Below are 14,894 nucleotides of genomic sequence, written 5' to 3'. Positions count from 1 at the left end.
GGTATCTGCTCCACTGCTAACTTCCATGAGCTGCAGGGGCACAGCCTGCCTCACCGTGGTCTTCACCGCAGGCTGCAGGGGAATCTCTGCTCCAGCACCTGGAACACCTCCTCTCCTATGTCTTCACTGACCTGGGTGTCTGCACAGTTTTCTCTCACATATTCTCACTCCTCTCTCCAGCTGCAATGCAATTGCTCAGGGTTTTTTTTCTGCCTCTTAAATCTGTTATCCCAGAGGTGCTACCACTGTTGCTGATGGGCTCAGCCTTGGCCAGTGGTGGGTCTGTTTTGGAGCCAGCTGGCATTGGCTCTATAGGACATAGGAGAAGCTTCTAGCAGCTTGTCACAGAAGCCATCTGTGTGTCCTCCCTGCTACTAAAACCTTTCCACACAAACCCAATACAACATGCTTTACATTATCAAGTGACAGGCATGCTTACAAGTGAGATTCATAAAATAATCTTAATTACTGCAGATTACTGGTCGTTCAGCACTTTGTTCATGAGTATTTCTTTAGCAGCATTAAATCCTTGCTGTTGTGTTGAGAATAGTTGTTTCACAGTTTAGGGTAGATCCAGTATGCTTTCAAATTTACTATAAAATGTTTTTACACTACTGATACTGAGGAGTGTGAGAGCAGTGCCTTGTATTTGACACAATTCTGCTTATTCCTCAGTTTGTCATCCAGATAGTGTACCCAGACTATTACAGCAGAATTTTCATTAGCATATTGCAATACTTAGCGTTGGTAACTGTTGCATTTTTTCCTATTGGATCTTTTGTCACATCATGTAATGTTGCAGGTAGTCTGAAAATGTGTGGAACTGACCCAAGCCACTTAAATAAAGCTGATACATTATCCCTTAGTTATACACATATGTAAGGGTTTGGTAGATGTAAATTTTAGAGTGTATTTTTGCAAGTGAGCATTTTGTCATCTGGTATAGCTTCGCACATCTAACTTTATAGTCAGTTATGCTTTTCTGCATGTGTGATTCTCACACAGCAAAATTTTTTGTGGTTGAGCGAGGAATGTTATTAATCATAGCTGGAGGAACACTTGAATGCCTTGGTGCAGTTAGGCATCATGCTTTTTTTCTTTAGGCTGATATAAGTAGGTATAGGAGCCAGAAGGAATTCAATGGGGAGTGGGCTATCTGCATAGTCATCAGTAAAAAGGAATTCTGGTGAGCAAATCTGCCACTTTGAAGTGAGCTGCTTATCGAATATTTTTCTAACAGTGTGGAGCTGAATCAGTACTATTTTATCAGTGTCATGAAATGCGTCCATCAGCAGAACAGGTACAGACATAGAAAGTTTGGGCAGTCAGCATGTAACCCTGTTTGGGGCTGTTAATGAATCGTAGAATACGGGTTGAAAGGAAAAGACCTTGAAAGTCATCTAGTACAAACCACTACTCAGTGTAGAGCCAGTTTAGGTTGTTTGTGGTCTTGTCCAGATGAGTTTTGAATATGCCCAAGGAAGGAGCTTATACAACCGCTCTGGGCACCTTGTTCTAGCATTTGACTACTGTTATATTGTTGTTTTTTTGTTTTTTTTTTTTTTTTTCCTCTTATATAATGTTTCCCTTTTTTGCATCATTTTTTCACCTATCACTGTGTACCTGAAAAGAATCTGATCTTTCTCCTGCTTATACTACTGCTTGGCTGCTTTTTCATTATGGAAGGATTAAATCACATACAAGTTTATCAGCATTCAAGTTATGCCAAAGCTTTGCATTAACCTCCCCTGACTCCTCCTGTTCCCACTTCTCTGAGAAAGGGAGATAATTAGATAATATATTTTAATATTTCTGGTTTATTCCTCAGCTTTTGGTGGGATGCTAGTTTGTCACAAATGACAGGAAATCTGAAGTGGGGGAGAGGGCCAAAGCAAGTTTTCCCTATTCGCTTTAGCAAGGCAGAGCTGTTTATAAATAAATTTTCATGGGTCCTACCTCATTCAGAGGGTGATAAGCCTGACAATTGAGTAAATGCTTAATGTTATGTTCATGCTGTGATCAACATTAAGAATTTACTGAGTTTTATTAGAAAGCAAGTTTCCTTTACTTCCAAACCTGCAATTCAGTAACCATGCAGATTATAAGAATTTTCAGATAATTGAGGAGGTTGCTCCCCATCCATGGTAACATTTTCTTTGTACTTCAGCAGTTCTCCTGACTCTGATATTGTTTAATGTCTTTGAGAGTGAGGATTAAATGACGATGCCATAAACATGCTTTTTTTCCTAAGGGAATATTGGGGGAGAGGAGGTGAAAGTGCAGTTTGGATCTGTGGAGCTCTTGGAAGAAAAATGCACTATCTTGAGTAAGAGAATGACATGTTGAGAATGCTTTGAGCTAGAACTGCTCGTTCAAATATTCACGCTTGTTCTAACAGTTGAATGCCTTGGAATTAGTAACTGGGGGAGACTTAAAAGGAAAATTTACCCTTCAGCTTTTCTTAATTTCCAGTTTACTTGAAGTACTCTTCAGAAGTTTTGGTTATGTCAATGGAATAAATAACCCTGTGCAGAATTTCTATTCTTACCAGTTACCTGTCAGAACAGATATCCTTTTCTTTGGGCAATATTGTGGAGATTGGTGCTTTAGAAGGATACATTTCTTTGTGCAGGTGATTTCCCTGCCCTGCTCCTCCCCTAAATGAAGCTTAATTAAGACTCCTGTAAACAAGTGAAACTTGAGTAAGACAGATTTATCTGTCATTTGAGCTTTATAAAACTTTTGTCTAGAGTAAGAATTTGGGCCCTCTGTAGGGTAGAGTGTGATAGCAGATTTTGCAGCAGCAGAAGAGGAAGCAGCTAATTTAGTTCAGTGCATGCAAATCTCTATTCTGACCCTATTCTAGGTCACTCATAGATTTCTGAAATACTTTTTTTTTTGACTAATGCATGTATCAATAATCAATAATGTGATTTTTTGGAATATTTCAGGAAAAAGTAATGGCAATCTGCATGGAATGAGTTGCTAATTAATCAATATTTGAATTAATGTTTTGTTCACAGTAACTAAATGTTGAAATTATTTTGAAAGCATAGGCTGCATATACATAGTGATTTTACGGGGAGTGAGGGGGATATGTGTGTTTCTCCTATAACAGACCTGACTCAGAGCACTTGACTTGAGACTACATTGACTTAAATGGAGGCTGAGACCTGTCTGCCCAGCTGTGTTGGGTTGAGCTCAGGCTGAGCTACACCAGAGGTATGGCTGAGTCCTTGAAGCCTGCTGTGGATGTCTGGGCACACACAAATGTTCTTGTCTCAGTCTGTGCAACTCGTATAGGGCACAGAATTGGGGAAGAACGGGAGAGGAGTGAAGCTCAGTTCTGCAAATTGTGTTATTTTACACACAGTAGGTAAAACTCGTAAGAAGTTACAAGCTCTTGCACATGAAATCCTTTTCACATAGTTACTTTGTTTGGTGGGTGAAATGATCTGTTTTAACATGGGCAGCTCTGGAAAAAGCAGCTTTTTAAATGGCATGGCATGTTAGTGTGCAAGGATTCAAGATTGAGAGGTAAACCATCTGTGTCTGTGAAACTGAAGCCCTGCTTTGGACAAGCAGATTTAAAATTTACATATTCAGCTGGAAAGCTAGCATGTTTTTACTGGTATTTACTATATAGGAACTGTGCCTGTTGCACACCCTTTTTTTTCAAAGCTGAAGATCTGTGACTAAGATATCAATAGAAGTGGTAGAACAAATTAATTAAATTTAATAAGAAATTACTAGAACTCTTTTGTGTTCAACCAGGAGCTCTAAAAGAGCTGAATATGAATTTACCAAGCTACTTGCTGTGATGCCCATCCTTTCACATAATATCAGAGAAATGGAAGATAACAAGTGTCACCAGTTGTAAAACAGGGCTTAAAAGAGATTGTGGGACCAAGAAAGTCTGAATGCTGGATAGATTATGTTAAGTTATGTTAAGGAATTGAATTAGTAGGCTTATGTACATCTATGAAAAATCCTAGATACTCTAGGATTAGAACAGGTCTTTAAAGGCAGGATTTACTTGAGATCAGTCATTTCTATTTGAATTATCTACACAAAGTCCCCAGTGAGTAGCAAAGAAGCTAATCTACTGGAATTTCCTTCTTTTTCCAGTCATTTGTTTCCCCACATACATCCATAATGGTTGCAGTAGAGGACTGAATCTATTTAGCTTGTTGGACTCTTCTATTTGACTTCTAATAGATGTTTTAAATGCAAGTTAATGAGATCATGGGGACAAATAATATGTTGTCCAGGTATATTGTTAATAGTATTCAGTGCTGACCTCTTAAGATGCCTTTTTTAACACAAGTGATGTCGAGGTATCTTAAAAACAAAACAAATCATCCTCCTTTGCCTAAATCATCATCAGTACTCCTTAAACCACTCAAATTGTCCAATGTAGGCTCTTACAGATTCATGTGAAATTACTTAAAGTTGGAGCCTTGGGTGATGTGTTAACATTGTAGGAGATTTGATATTGTTTGAGTATCTAATTTTTGAAGTTAAATCAAGACAGACACACGTTTCATTGCAGATACTGAAATCTGAAATTCTTTTTTCCTGACGGCTTGGAACAAATAACGATGAAGCAGGCCAAAACATTAATGCACAATAATCGACTACATATGTCCTGTAAACATGTTCTGTTAGGTTGCTATGAAACTTTTTATTCTTGGAGGATGAGAAGATGACTATAAGACTGCCTTAAAGCTGCTGTTCCTTGGACAGAGGGTCAGTGGTAATTTGAACGTCTGTGGGGTACTTAACTCTTTATTCTGAAAATCACAAAGATCAATCTTTTTTTATTTAAGTAAAAATAGATCAGGGAGGATGAAGTAAGTGTTTAAAAATTGCTTTTAGTGAAATACTGCTTTTTCCTTAATATTTTTAATGTTTTCATTAGATTTCATAATGTCATCATAAGATTTACCTTATTAGGCAACACTTCTGGTGTATGTATTCACTTGCTTAACATGCATCTAATGTTCTTCCTGAGTTATTGGGATGGAGAGATGAGAAAAATCATCTTTTTTTCAGGTCGCCCTGTTTGCCATATTGCTTCCCTTATTAGTTGGAAAAGGATACCAACCTGTTCATATGGCTGAAACTAGGGATGTTTAGAAAGCTGGACAGGTTAATGGAAGTGGACACCAGCATAACATCTTTCTTCAGAGGCTGACGCACCTGATTTCAGATAACGTGGTTTTCCCTGGAGTGACAAGTCAGCTTGAGGTTTGCGTTAGCTTGTTTTGATCTGTGTGGCTGACGCAGGTAATAGGAGAAGAGTATGTTTTAGGAAATGTTTCTTCATTGATACGGAAATGAAGTACGGAAAGACAAAGTATCTCTGGGTTATTTGTCTGCTTTCAGCTGAAATCTGACTCTGCTGGTTAAAAAAGGATGATGTGAACAACTGTTTATCAAAATTTACTTCCTTTTCAAAATGAGAAAAATGAAAAATGTGAAGTAAATTAGATAAAAATACATAGGCTTAATGCCTTTAAATGTTCACTGTTTAAATATTTTGTGCCAGTTTTAGTAATGGTTTTCATGTTCTGTCAATAAAAATAGAAGGTTAAAGCCATGCTATACAATTTTTGATGTACAGGGAAATAAATACATTTGTTTTATCCTAATGATGTGTAATATCTTTGTGTTAAAGGACTAGGTTTTATAAAGAAAACCCTATCCCTTAAAACTCTATCCAAGGCTTGTTTTCACATCTCATGAACAGTAAAGTGCTTTAGGTTTTGCTTTTAAGGGATCAGTATTATTATTTTAAATGTACAATCAAAACCATTCCTGAGTAATGAATCTCATTTGATGACAATTACCTGGCTCACTCTTTATTCTTTTAGGCCATAGTACTTCAGGATTATGCCTTTAGTTCTAAAAGTCCAAATTAGGTGCTTCAAGCTGATCATGTTATAGTTGTCATGTTGTATTTCAGATTTGCTTTTATTGTTTCTCACTTCATTTATTTAATCATACTCCATTGATAGCAGCATGCTGCCTCTAATTTAATATCTTAATAGTATTTCAGCGGTTTTATTAGGATGTATTTTATATTTTGAATTAGAGGGGCATACTAGTGTGGTGGATCTAATATGCTTTTAAATTAATTCACCTACCCTAAATTGATACTAAAGAATTAATTTTGAAGTTTTTGTCAATTATTAGTTAAAAGCTCATTTCACAGAATTGATCAAATACATTTCCATTTTTGTGTGATGATATAAAATTATTTATGGAATCAATGTGTTACGCTATTTCAGTGTGCTCTGAAAAATCTGTTAATGAAGAATAAGGTTAGGTAAGGTTAGTGTGATCTGAATTCTGGGCACTTCTCCATAATCTGTTTGTGTGGTTTTTTTTTTTTTTTTTTTTCTGTTCTGCAAGCTATGTGGTAGAGTTTTAAAGCAGACTTACCTGCATTTCAGTAAATCATTATGTATTAAAAATGGAACAGAAATTCACATGAAGGAAAAAAAAAAAGGCCAATTGAATATTTTGATTTCAATATAAAAATGCTATATTTTTAAATTTACTGTGAATTTAACTTTATTTTTTCTTCAATCTCTTCTGTGGTCTTATTTTTTCAGTGTGTTTTTTTTTTCTGGTTATGTCCTATATCAAAATACCATGTTAAGCAAGTGAAGAGAAATAAATTGATTTGCCAATAGACTTTTAATAAGTAGGAAAGTGTAATATGTCTTGGTAATGTTAATGCATTTTTAGTTTATTAAAATAGGCGTTGTTTTAAATTAAAAATTAAATGCATCAGTGAAAGAGAAGGGAAACAAGATGTCTAATTCACAATACCCTAGATTAAGTAAAAAAGAGGGGAAGAGATGTTTGCCAAGTGTTTATAGTGTTATAGATGGACGTGGGTACAGGGGCAGGTCTCCCCGTTGCATCTGAAGCAGGGCTTCCCCACGTTCACAGGTGGTGGTAAGGCCTGGGGCAACTACACATTTGCACCGGTGGTTTATGTTCCTCTTTCCTTGACTGTGGCGCCTGTCACTGAAGAGAGAGCGCGCCAGAGGATGCCGTACAGCCAGGGAACTGAGATGGCAGCCATCCCTCAAGAATGGGAACAGTTTACACAGTATACACTCCCTCTTGGTTCAGAAATAATCTTGCGTTCTCCTTGTTACAGAAGGTCTTTCATCTTTCCATGGCATTATTTTCCTTCTCTGTCCTATGGATTAATTTACTGATCTATTTACTCTGTAGAAGTGGGACTAATTAGCCCTGAAAGCTAAAGTTTCTTACTCTGCATGGGAGAAGCATAGTACTGATGTGACTGAAATCTTCCTCTTTTGTCAGCTCTTAAGGGAAGAGATAATTCCTGCATGAAGCTTTTTGAACTCATTTTTGTTATTTCTTGGCAGTAAAGCCAAGACACAATTGGTGTCTGTCAGAAGTGAGTGTAACTAAATTATGAGGACCATAAAAACAAGTTACATCTTCCCCAGTTCTGGGTTTCCCAGAGCATTCTGTGTTTCTGTTACTTGGAATGAAAATCTTTTAGGGCTGTGGCTGTTTTTATATAGTGACATTGCCAAATACAATGGTAGTCCTAGTAAAGGAAGAATAGAAATACACAGGCTAGTAGAGTTACTGCAGCACGCTGGTAAAATAAATGCCCAGCAAGAATAAATGTCAGTACTACGAAGTTACTGCCATTCTTACCTCCTATGCCATTTTCACTCTGAACAACTTTTGAGCACAGTATCTGCAGAGATTATTTTCCTTCCAGGAGATAGGAAACAAAGTATAGATGACCCACATCTGGAAGTTACTGAGATCAGCTTGCTCATATACCTTGGAAATGAGATCTGGCAGGTTTTTCTACTTGTAAAATGTTCTCTGATCTGCAAGGTACTTTGCTGTTATTCAGAGTTGATCAGGTTAATACTGGATGTGTTTGACATCCAGACAACAAAGCCCTACTCTATTTTGAGAGCTGTGAAACAGTTTTGTTAATCTTGTTACCCCCCCACCCCCCAACAAATAAACAAAAACCCCCAAATTGAAAAATCAACACAAAACAAAGTAACCCTTGAAGTATAAAACTCAAAACACCAGATAAAGCATGTGGACAGGGTACAAGCAGTGACAGTGCTGTGCAGTGATATGTGAAGATCAAAGATGTGTATTGAGAAGATTTGTAAAATGTACCTCCCTTTAGCATAGCATGAATACAGCTGTGGGTAATGGCTCTTTTATCATCCTTTTCTACAACCTTTTGTTAGCTTCCCATTCTCTAATTAGTTAACTTTCAGCTATTGAAATTAGGAGCCTTCATAGTAACAACTTTCCTAATTATTAATTGATTAGTCTTTCTTTATTTATTTGGTGATTATTTAGCCACTGGTGTGCACTGTGCTCACTTTTTTCCATTCAGTTCAAAGTCTTGGCATATTCATTCATGATGGACTCCTATAGAAACCTACTGTCTATTTCCCAGTGTTCTAAAGGGAAAATTTACTACCATAACTAGGTTGTCCTGTTGATCTGCTGAAAGAGTACAGTACTGCTGGCAAATATTGTAAATAAGCCTTATAGAGCATATTGTAGTGCTGTTTCATCTCCCTCCCCCTCCTTGTTTCTAATTTCATGAATTGAACAATTTTGTCTTTAGCCATCTTTTAGATAGATGAATACATGGAATCTGAAATTACTGTGGCACAGAAACATGTCAGGGCTAAAATGACCTTTTGCACTCCCACACAGAAGATACAAAACGCAAATTACTTGGTTTCTAGTCTTGTGACTCTGACAGCAGAAACAGCTTTTTTCTCTTGCCTTGGAGACAAACCAAATTCTTTAGTACGCACAGCCTTACCTTATGAAAGAAGACTGGCAAGACTGGGCACTGTTTATGGAGAGCATGGGCAAGAGACCGTATACTTTCGTACAGATGCTCTTGTAAATCCATCTGCCTTTGAGTATGGACAGTTAGTTTTGACTGCCTGAAAATAATTGAAGTAACAGTACTTTTCTTTATTCTAAGATTTTTTTTTAAATGCTTGTAAGTATTTGTTATTCCTCTCATATAAGCATGAGGTGTATGAATGCTTATATGTATGTACATGAGAACAAATTATTTTCCTTGAAGTGTTAAGAACATTGTGAGTTACAGAAACTGTTCTTATCTTTCATTTTGTCTCTCCTTGTCTTCCTCTGAGCTGTTACAAATTAAAGTATCTGTATCTGTAATGGATGTTTATTGTTCCTACACCTAAAAAAGCCCACATAGAGCTGTATGCTTAATTGCAGGTGACTTGTTTATAACTTGAATATTTCTGAAGCTATGTTTTTCACTTAGAGCTGGTGTGTTAAAGGAATTACGATTTTTTGTTTGCTTGTGGTTTTATTTTTTTATTTTTTAGGTAAAGATAGAGTTTTCAACACCCCTTTGTGTGAACAAGGAATAGTTGGCTTTGGTATTGGAGTTGCTGTTGCAGGTGCTACAGCCATTGCAGAAATTCAGTTTGCTGATTACATTTTTCCAGCATTTGATCAGGTCAGTACTAATAAACTTGAGAGAAGTAAAAAGAAATCTTATGAGTATTTAAATTATTCTTCTGTTAGCATTAATACTTGTTTTGACTATGTAATTTTTGCAAATATATCCACAGATGTATTACTAATATTTATGCCTGCTTTAAGTAAACAGGAAGGTACCAAGGCCAGTCTGAAGGCTCATTAAATAATGGAAATTAAAGATGTGGTTTGAAGCAAATGTTTCTGTTTTTATTTTGGTTTTGTGGCGGTGTTGGCTTCAGCAGCCTTAAATTCCTCAGCTGTCTTCCCAACACCATCTCTTCTCTACACTGCTGCAGCCAGCTATGTGTCCACAGGACAAACTGCAGATTTGAACTAGGTTGATTGACAGTGTGGGAATGGGGAAACAACCGGGTTATATGGCTGCTTCTGAGGCCTAGGCATCTAACTTGAACACACTAAATTATTGCTTCATTTGCCTTGGCAAATATTTACTTTTCCACTGACTTACAGGATTCCTTTGCTTCTGTTTTGGTCCTCCGAATCCCATGCATGGTGCAGATGATGTTATATCTCATGTTTGTAGAGGTTTAATGACACATGACTAAAGGTTTTGGACTGAATGTTACTTTTTATATATAAATCTTCCCAGATTGTTAACGAAGCAGCAAAATATCGTTACCGCTCTGGAGATCTGTTTAATTGTGGAAACCTCACCATCAGAGCCCCCTGGGGCTGTGTGGGTCATGGTGCATTATATCACTCTCAAAGTCCAGAAGCATTTTTTGCTCACTGTCCTGGAATAAAGGTACAGTAACTCTTATTTTCTGAGTATTAATTTTGTTTGTTTGTTATTTGTTTGTTTGTTTTTTAATGAACCTGACTAACAATGAGTATGGGTGTAGACAGGGGAAGAAGAATGGAAGTCAGTCCACAACAAAATATCTGAATATGTTAATTAAACTCTTTTGGAAGTTTTCCAGTTATAAAACTTAAAGTGTGTTAAGTGTTTGAGAATTTATAGCCATTATTGGAGCAATCTTTAGTAGACATAAGATTTTTGTATTTGTGTACTTTTTGCACTAAAAGCGTACATTTATATCTGTTCTGTGTCCAGTATAGTATGGAAACTAAAAACTGACACTAATAAATAGTACTTTCCTTTATTTTTCCCTTTCTGCATCTGTCTTAAGTGCATTATCAAATTCATATATATGAGTGAGAGTGACAGGCAATGGGCACAAAGTGAAACACGAGGTTCTGTCTGAACATAAGGAAGCACTTGACACAGGTTGCTCAGACAGCTTCTGGAGTCTTCATCCTTGGAGGTATTTAAAAGTTGCACGTGGCCCTGGGCAACTGGTTCTAGGTGGCTTTGCTTAATCAGGAGCATTGGACCAGATGACCTCTGGAAGTCCCTGCCAACCTCAGCTGTTCTGTGATTCTCTGAATCATAACTTTAGGCAAGCTTTCTGCGTGAGATGGTGGCATCCCTTGAAGCTAAGATATCTAGCTCTTAGATGGATAACCTTCCTGGAGAAGAGGGAAGGGTGGGATCCAGTTGTCTCAGATTAAGAGCATTGTTTGCCAGCTCTCCATTTCTTTTCTGAGTAAATTTTTGTCTATGGACTTGTATTTTTGGGTTAACTGCAATCCAGTCCATTGAGAAATGACTCGTAGCTTGATTTATGTGGAAGACCTAAGCAAACCTAGTGTTTGTGTATGCTAAAGACACATGTTCATTGTTTAGCTGTTGTTGAAACTGTCTATATATAATTTTGGTGTTATAAAACTTCAGATATCATTCATTTACAGGGAGGCGGTAGCCATTTCTCCTACTTGTTTCTCTTTACTTAATAAAAAAATCTTGTATTATTCACATTTTATTTCATGATATCTGAGAAACAGAATGCATTTTTGTCTTTGAGTATTCCTTATAATCTTTGAGGCGTTCCTGCTCTGAACTTGAAAATATTTCCTGATCTAGACAAAAGCCATCTACAAAGGCTTTTGCCAGGTAATTGAATCAGATGGTTTCTTGAGCTTGTTTAAAGACAGAGTAGTTTATTATCATATGAAAGCACAAGATAACTTGTATGGTTTAGATACTGATGCTAGGTCTAGCTAATGTATACTGCTCTTGTTGGTCAATCCCAAATCTTTATATACTGAACAAAGTGCTAAGATTTAGTGGTCCACTCTGGTGCTTAAAACTCCAGGATTTTTATTTTGTGTTTTTCTTAAGTGAAAGGTGAGGTTTGGATTTCCAAAGCAAAAGGAAATTTGTACAATTTTGGCTGTTCAGGGGAAGTACTATAACCATTAGTACTTAAGACAAGGCTTGTTGAGGTGACGAGGACATTGATAGATGGTTATATCTTTTGTCTGCTGTTGTGAGGATATATGTCTTAATGGATCAGACTGTCTTCCAGATTGCTGTATTGAGACTCTCCATTCAATTGTAAGACTCCTCCAGTGTATTTGCTGTCATGGCTAGAAGCTTTCTTTTAATTTCCAGCCTAAATTTGTTCCTGACTAACTTGTATATTTAACTTATCTGTCCTTCATATGCTAAGAGAACAATTATTTTCCCTTTAGTCTTTGTTTTGTTAGACTAAACAAACCAAACTATTAAAGAGATATTAACGATTTCTGAAGCTCTTTTGGCACCTGTTTCATTCATTTTCTTTCAAAACAGTTGATTTAGTCATGAAGTATTCCAGCTGAGTTTCTAGCAGTGATTTTTGTAATAGCTCTAACGCTTACTTGGCTATATTATTATGCTTTTTTTAGGGCTGTACTGCATAGTGTCCTAGTCATTCTTTGATGAGATAATAAATTCAGATGTGAATTTCTACTGCTGAGTTCTAAATTTATAACAAAAGTGTAGTGTTTAAATGTGTGACTTTTCAGTATGTATTGTTCAGTTTGCTTTTGCTTTTGTTAGTCTTGTCCTCAATGTGAACTAGGTCCTTTTGGTGTCATCCTCTGTACTGGCAGTGACTCTCAGCTTTTGAATAGTTTTCATTACCATGTTCTGACTTAACTTTGTAAATGAATAAGGTAAATAAAGTCTGTCGTGAAAACGATCCCTAAGGAACTGCACTAGTAATATGCATCAGTTGGGTAATTTCCCATATGTCTGTTACCAAATGCTTTGGTGAAATATTAATAGACTGCTTTTCCCTTGTTTAGAAAAATCACTTGTCAAGTTTATTTGATGTGATAGCAGATTTAGGTTGTGTTTTGACTCTTCTCTATTACTTTCATATAATTAAATGTTCTTACTCTCAAAAAATATTTTGAAGCCTTGGAAACTCCTGGAGGCAGTAAGTTAACATGTCTGTAGTTACATGGACTACTTTTTCTTTAAGTGCGTAGTTACATGGACTACTTTTTCTTTAAGTGCTACAACTAATGTTTTCAGTCAGAGGGGTCCACTTCTAACTTCACAGCTATAAAAATGCTTGCTAGTAGACTTCATGCTGCATGTGCCAGCTCTTTGAGATGTCTGGGATGTAAATTAGCTGGTCCTTCTGATTGAAGGAATTGAGCTCTTGGCTTCTAATTTCATTTAAACTGTGATAATTTGCTAATTTTCTGTTCATAATCAGCATTCTGTTAGATCATTCAAAATGCACTCTTATGTTGGCAGATCGATTATACTTTTTCCTTTCACGTATTCAGATTACATCTGGAGGCCTTGCTTAATTTTTTCTTTGCTTGATAATAGTTTTGGGTATTTTTTGGTATTTGTTCATTTCCAGAATAAATAAATTTCAGGCTTCCACCATAAGCAAAGGAAGTCAACTTTAAATATTTCCTTTTTTTAGTCCTCAAAACTTACTGGGCAAAGTGTGGATACCATCCAGACCTTCTCTGATGAATCTTTACTTAAGCAACTGAGAATCATTCAGCTGAATATTTTTGTCATGCATCTACATTAATTTTACTAAACTAACATAAAATATTTTTTTTAAATCTGACTAACTCATCTGTTCCTTCTACTTTAAAATATTACTGTTAAGATTTTAGTTCTACCTTATTGAAGGGGAATCCAATAGTATTTAAATCATGGTATAGAGGGGAACTCTTCAAGTCTTATTGATGAACAAAATAAAATTAAAAATTTGCAGTGTGTGTTAGTAATGTAGCACTGATGTTAATTCACTTTAAGAACTGCTCAATCTGTACATAGGCTTATTTAAAGCAAATAGTTGCTTGAGTTTAAATATTAATTGAGGAAGCTTGTAGCAGAATTGCAGTTTAAATAAACTATTTAAAAAATATTTTTACAGATTGTTATTCCAAGGAGTCCTCTTCAGGCCAAAGGACTGCTGCTGTCATGCATAGAGGACAAAAATCCATGCATATTCTTTGAACCTAAAATACTTTACAGAGCTGCAGGTAAAGATTTATATGTTGTATTTTTCAGTAAAGCAACACTTTTTCCCCACATATATGTTGATAGTCCCAGCTGAAACAATACTGTAGCAGAAGTCTTGACTTGTTTTGATTTTAGCTATATTTTGGGGTTGTGTTTTTAGAGGAACTGTGAAAACTGAATAAGATCTCTAAATTTGACTGCATAGATAAATGAACATTTACAGTCTGATTAATAATCAGTTAACTTTGAAAGTGGAATGCTTTGTACAGTCTTGGGTTGAAAAGAGGAAAAAAAAAAAAAGAAATAGAACTAAGAAGCATTGTCCTTTATCAAATTGCAGTATAAATTTGACAGAAGTTAAACTGCTTTCTTTTTGATAACTCTACGTACAAAAATAAGTTTCCAGATCAGTTTTTATTTGTACAAAAGAACTGAACATCACCACCACCATTTTCCTAAAGTTAAAATTTCTTTGAAGTGCTTAATTTCTAAATACCTTGAAAACCTGCAACTTAATCTTATGTGGAAGGAAGTGTGATTGCCGTTACTTTATTCATTTGCTTTAGACATAGTGAACTTTTTGGTTCAAAGAAGTTGTAACAGCTATCATTATGTGTAACATATAAGAACAGAGTAATTTGAAGGTGATAGTGCTTGAGTTGGTTATAAAAATTAACTTGTTACTTCTTTGAACTAGAGAAACTGAACTGAGAAAAGATAATGGTAGAAAACAAATTTTGCATGTGGAGAATGATTGGGTGAGCTACTCATAAAATAGAACTCAAGCCATCACTTTCCTTCAGCATTTCTATGTCATATAGCTTTATATACCAACTATGTTTGATCCTGTCAATCCAATTTATAAGTTGACTCTGTGTGTGGACTGAAGTTGAGCGAAGGACAAAATGTTTGTATTTTACTTTGGATGTTTTAAAAGCACTTTTCCATCAGTGCATCCATTTTGTTAGTAAATTTA

At 36.0% G+C, this 14,894-nt stretch overlaps 1 protein-coding gene across 3 annotated transcripts in view; it reads left to right on the top strand.

Annotated features, from left to right (window-relative positions):
• Positions 1-14,894, top strand: part of BCKDHB (branched chain keto acid dehydrogenase E1 subunit beta) — a 131,389-nt gene that overhangs the window by 16,428 nt on the left and 100,067 nt on the right. For all 3 annotated transcript variants that reach the window (XM_042803453.1, XM_042803451.1, XM_042803452.1), the window contains exons 4-6: positions 9,417-9,550; positions 10,184-10,339; positions 13,830-13,938. In XM_042803453.1, the coding sequence (XP_042659387.1) occupies positions 9,417-9,550; positions 10,184-10,339; positions 13,830-13,938 (399 nt within the window). The remainder of the gene's footprint in view (positions 1-9,416; positions 9,551-10,183; positions 10,340-13,829; positions 13,939-14,894) is intronic.

The sequence above is a fragment of the Tyto alba genome, unplaced genomic scaffold (genome assembly GCF_018691265.1).
Source record: "Tyto alba isolate M040663 unplaced genomic scaffold, T.alba_DEE_v4.0 Super-Scaffold_40, whole genome shotgun sequence".
Classification (NCBI taxonomy): Eukaryota; Metazoa; Chordata; class Aves; order Strigiformes; family Tytonidae; genus Tyto; species Tyto alba.
Note: the sequence above shows the minus strand (reverse complement) of the source record. Positions and strands in the feature narration are given on the sequence as shown.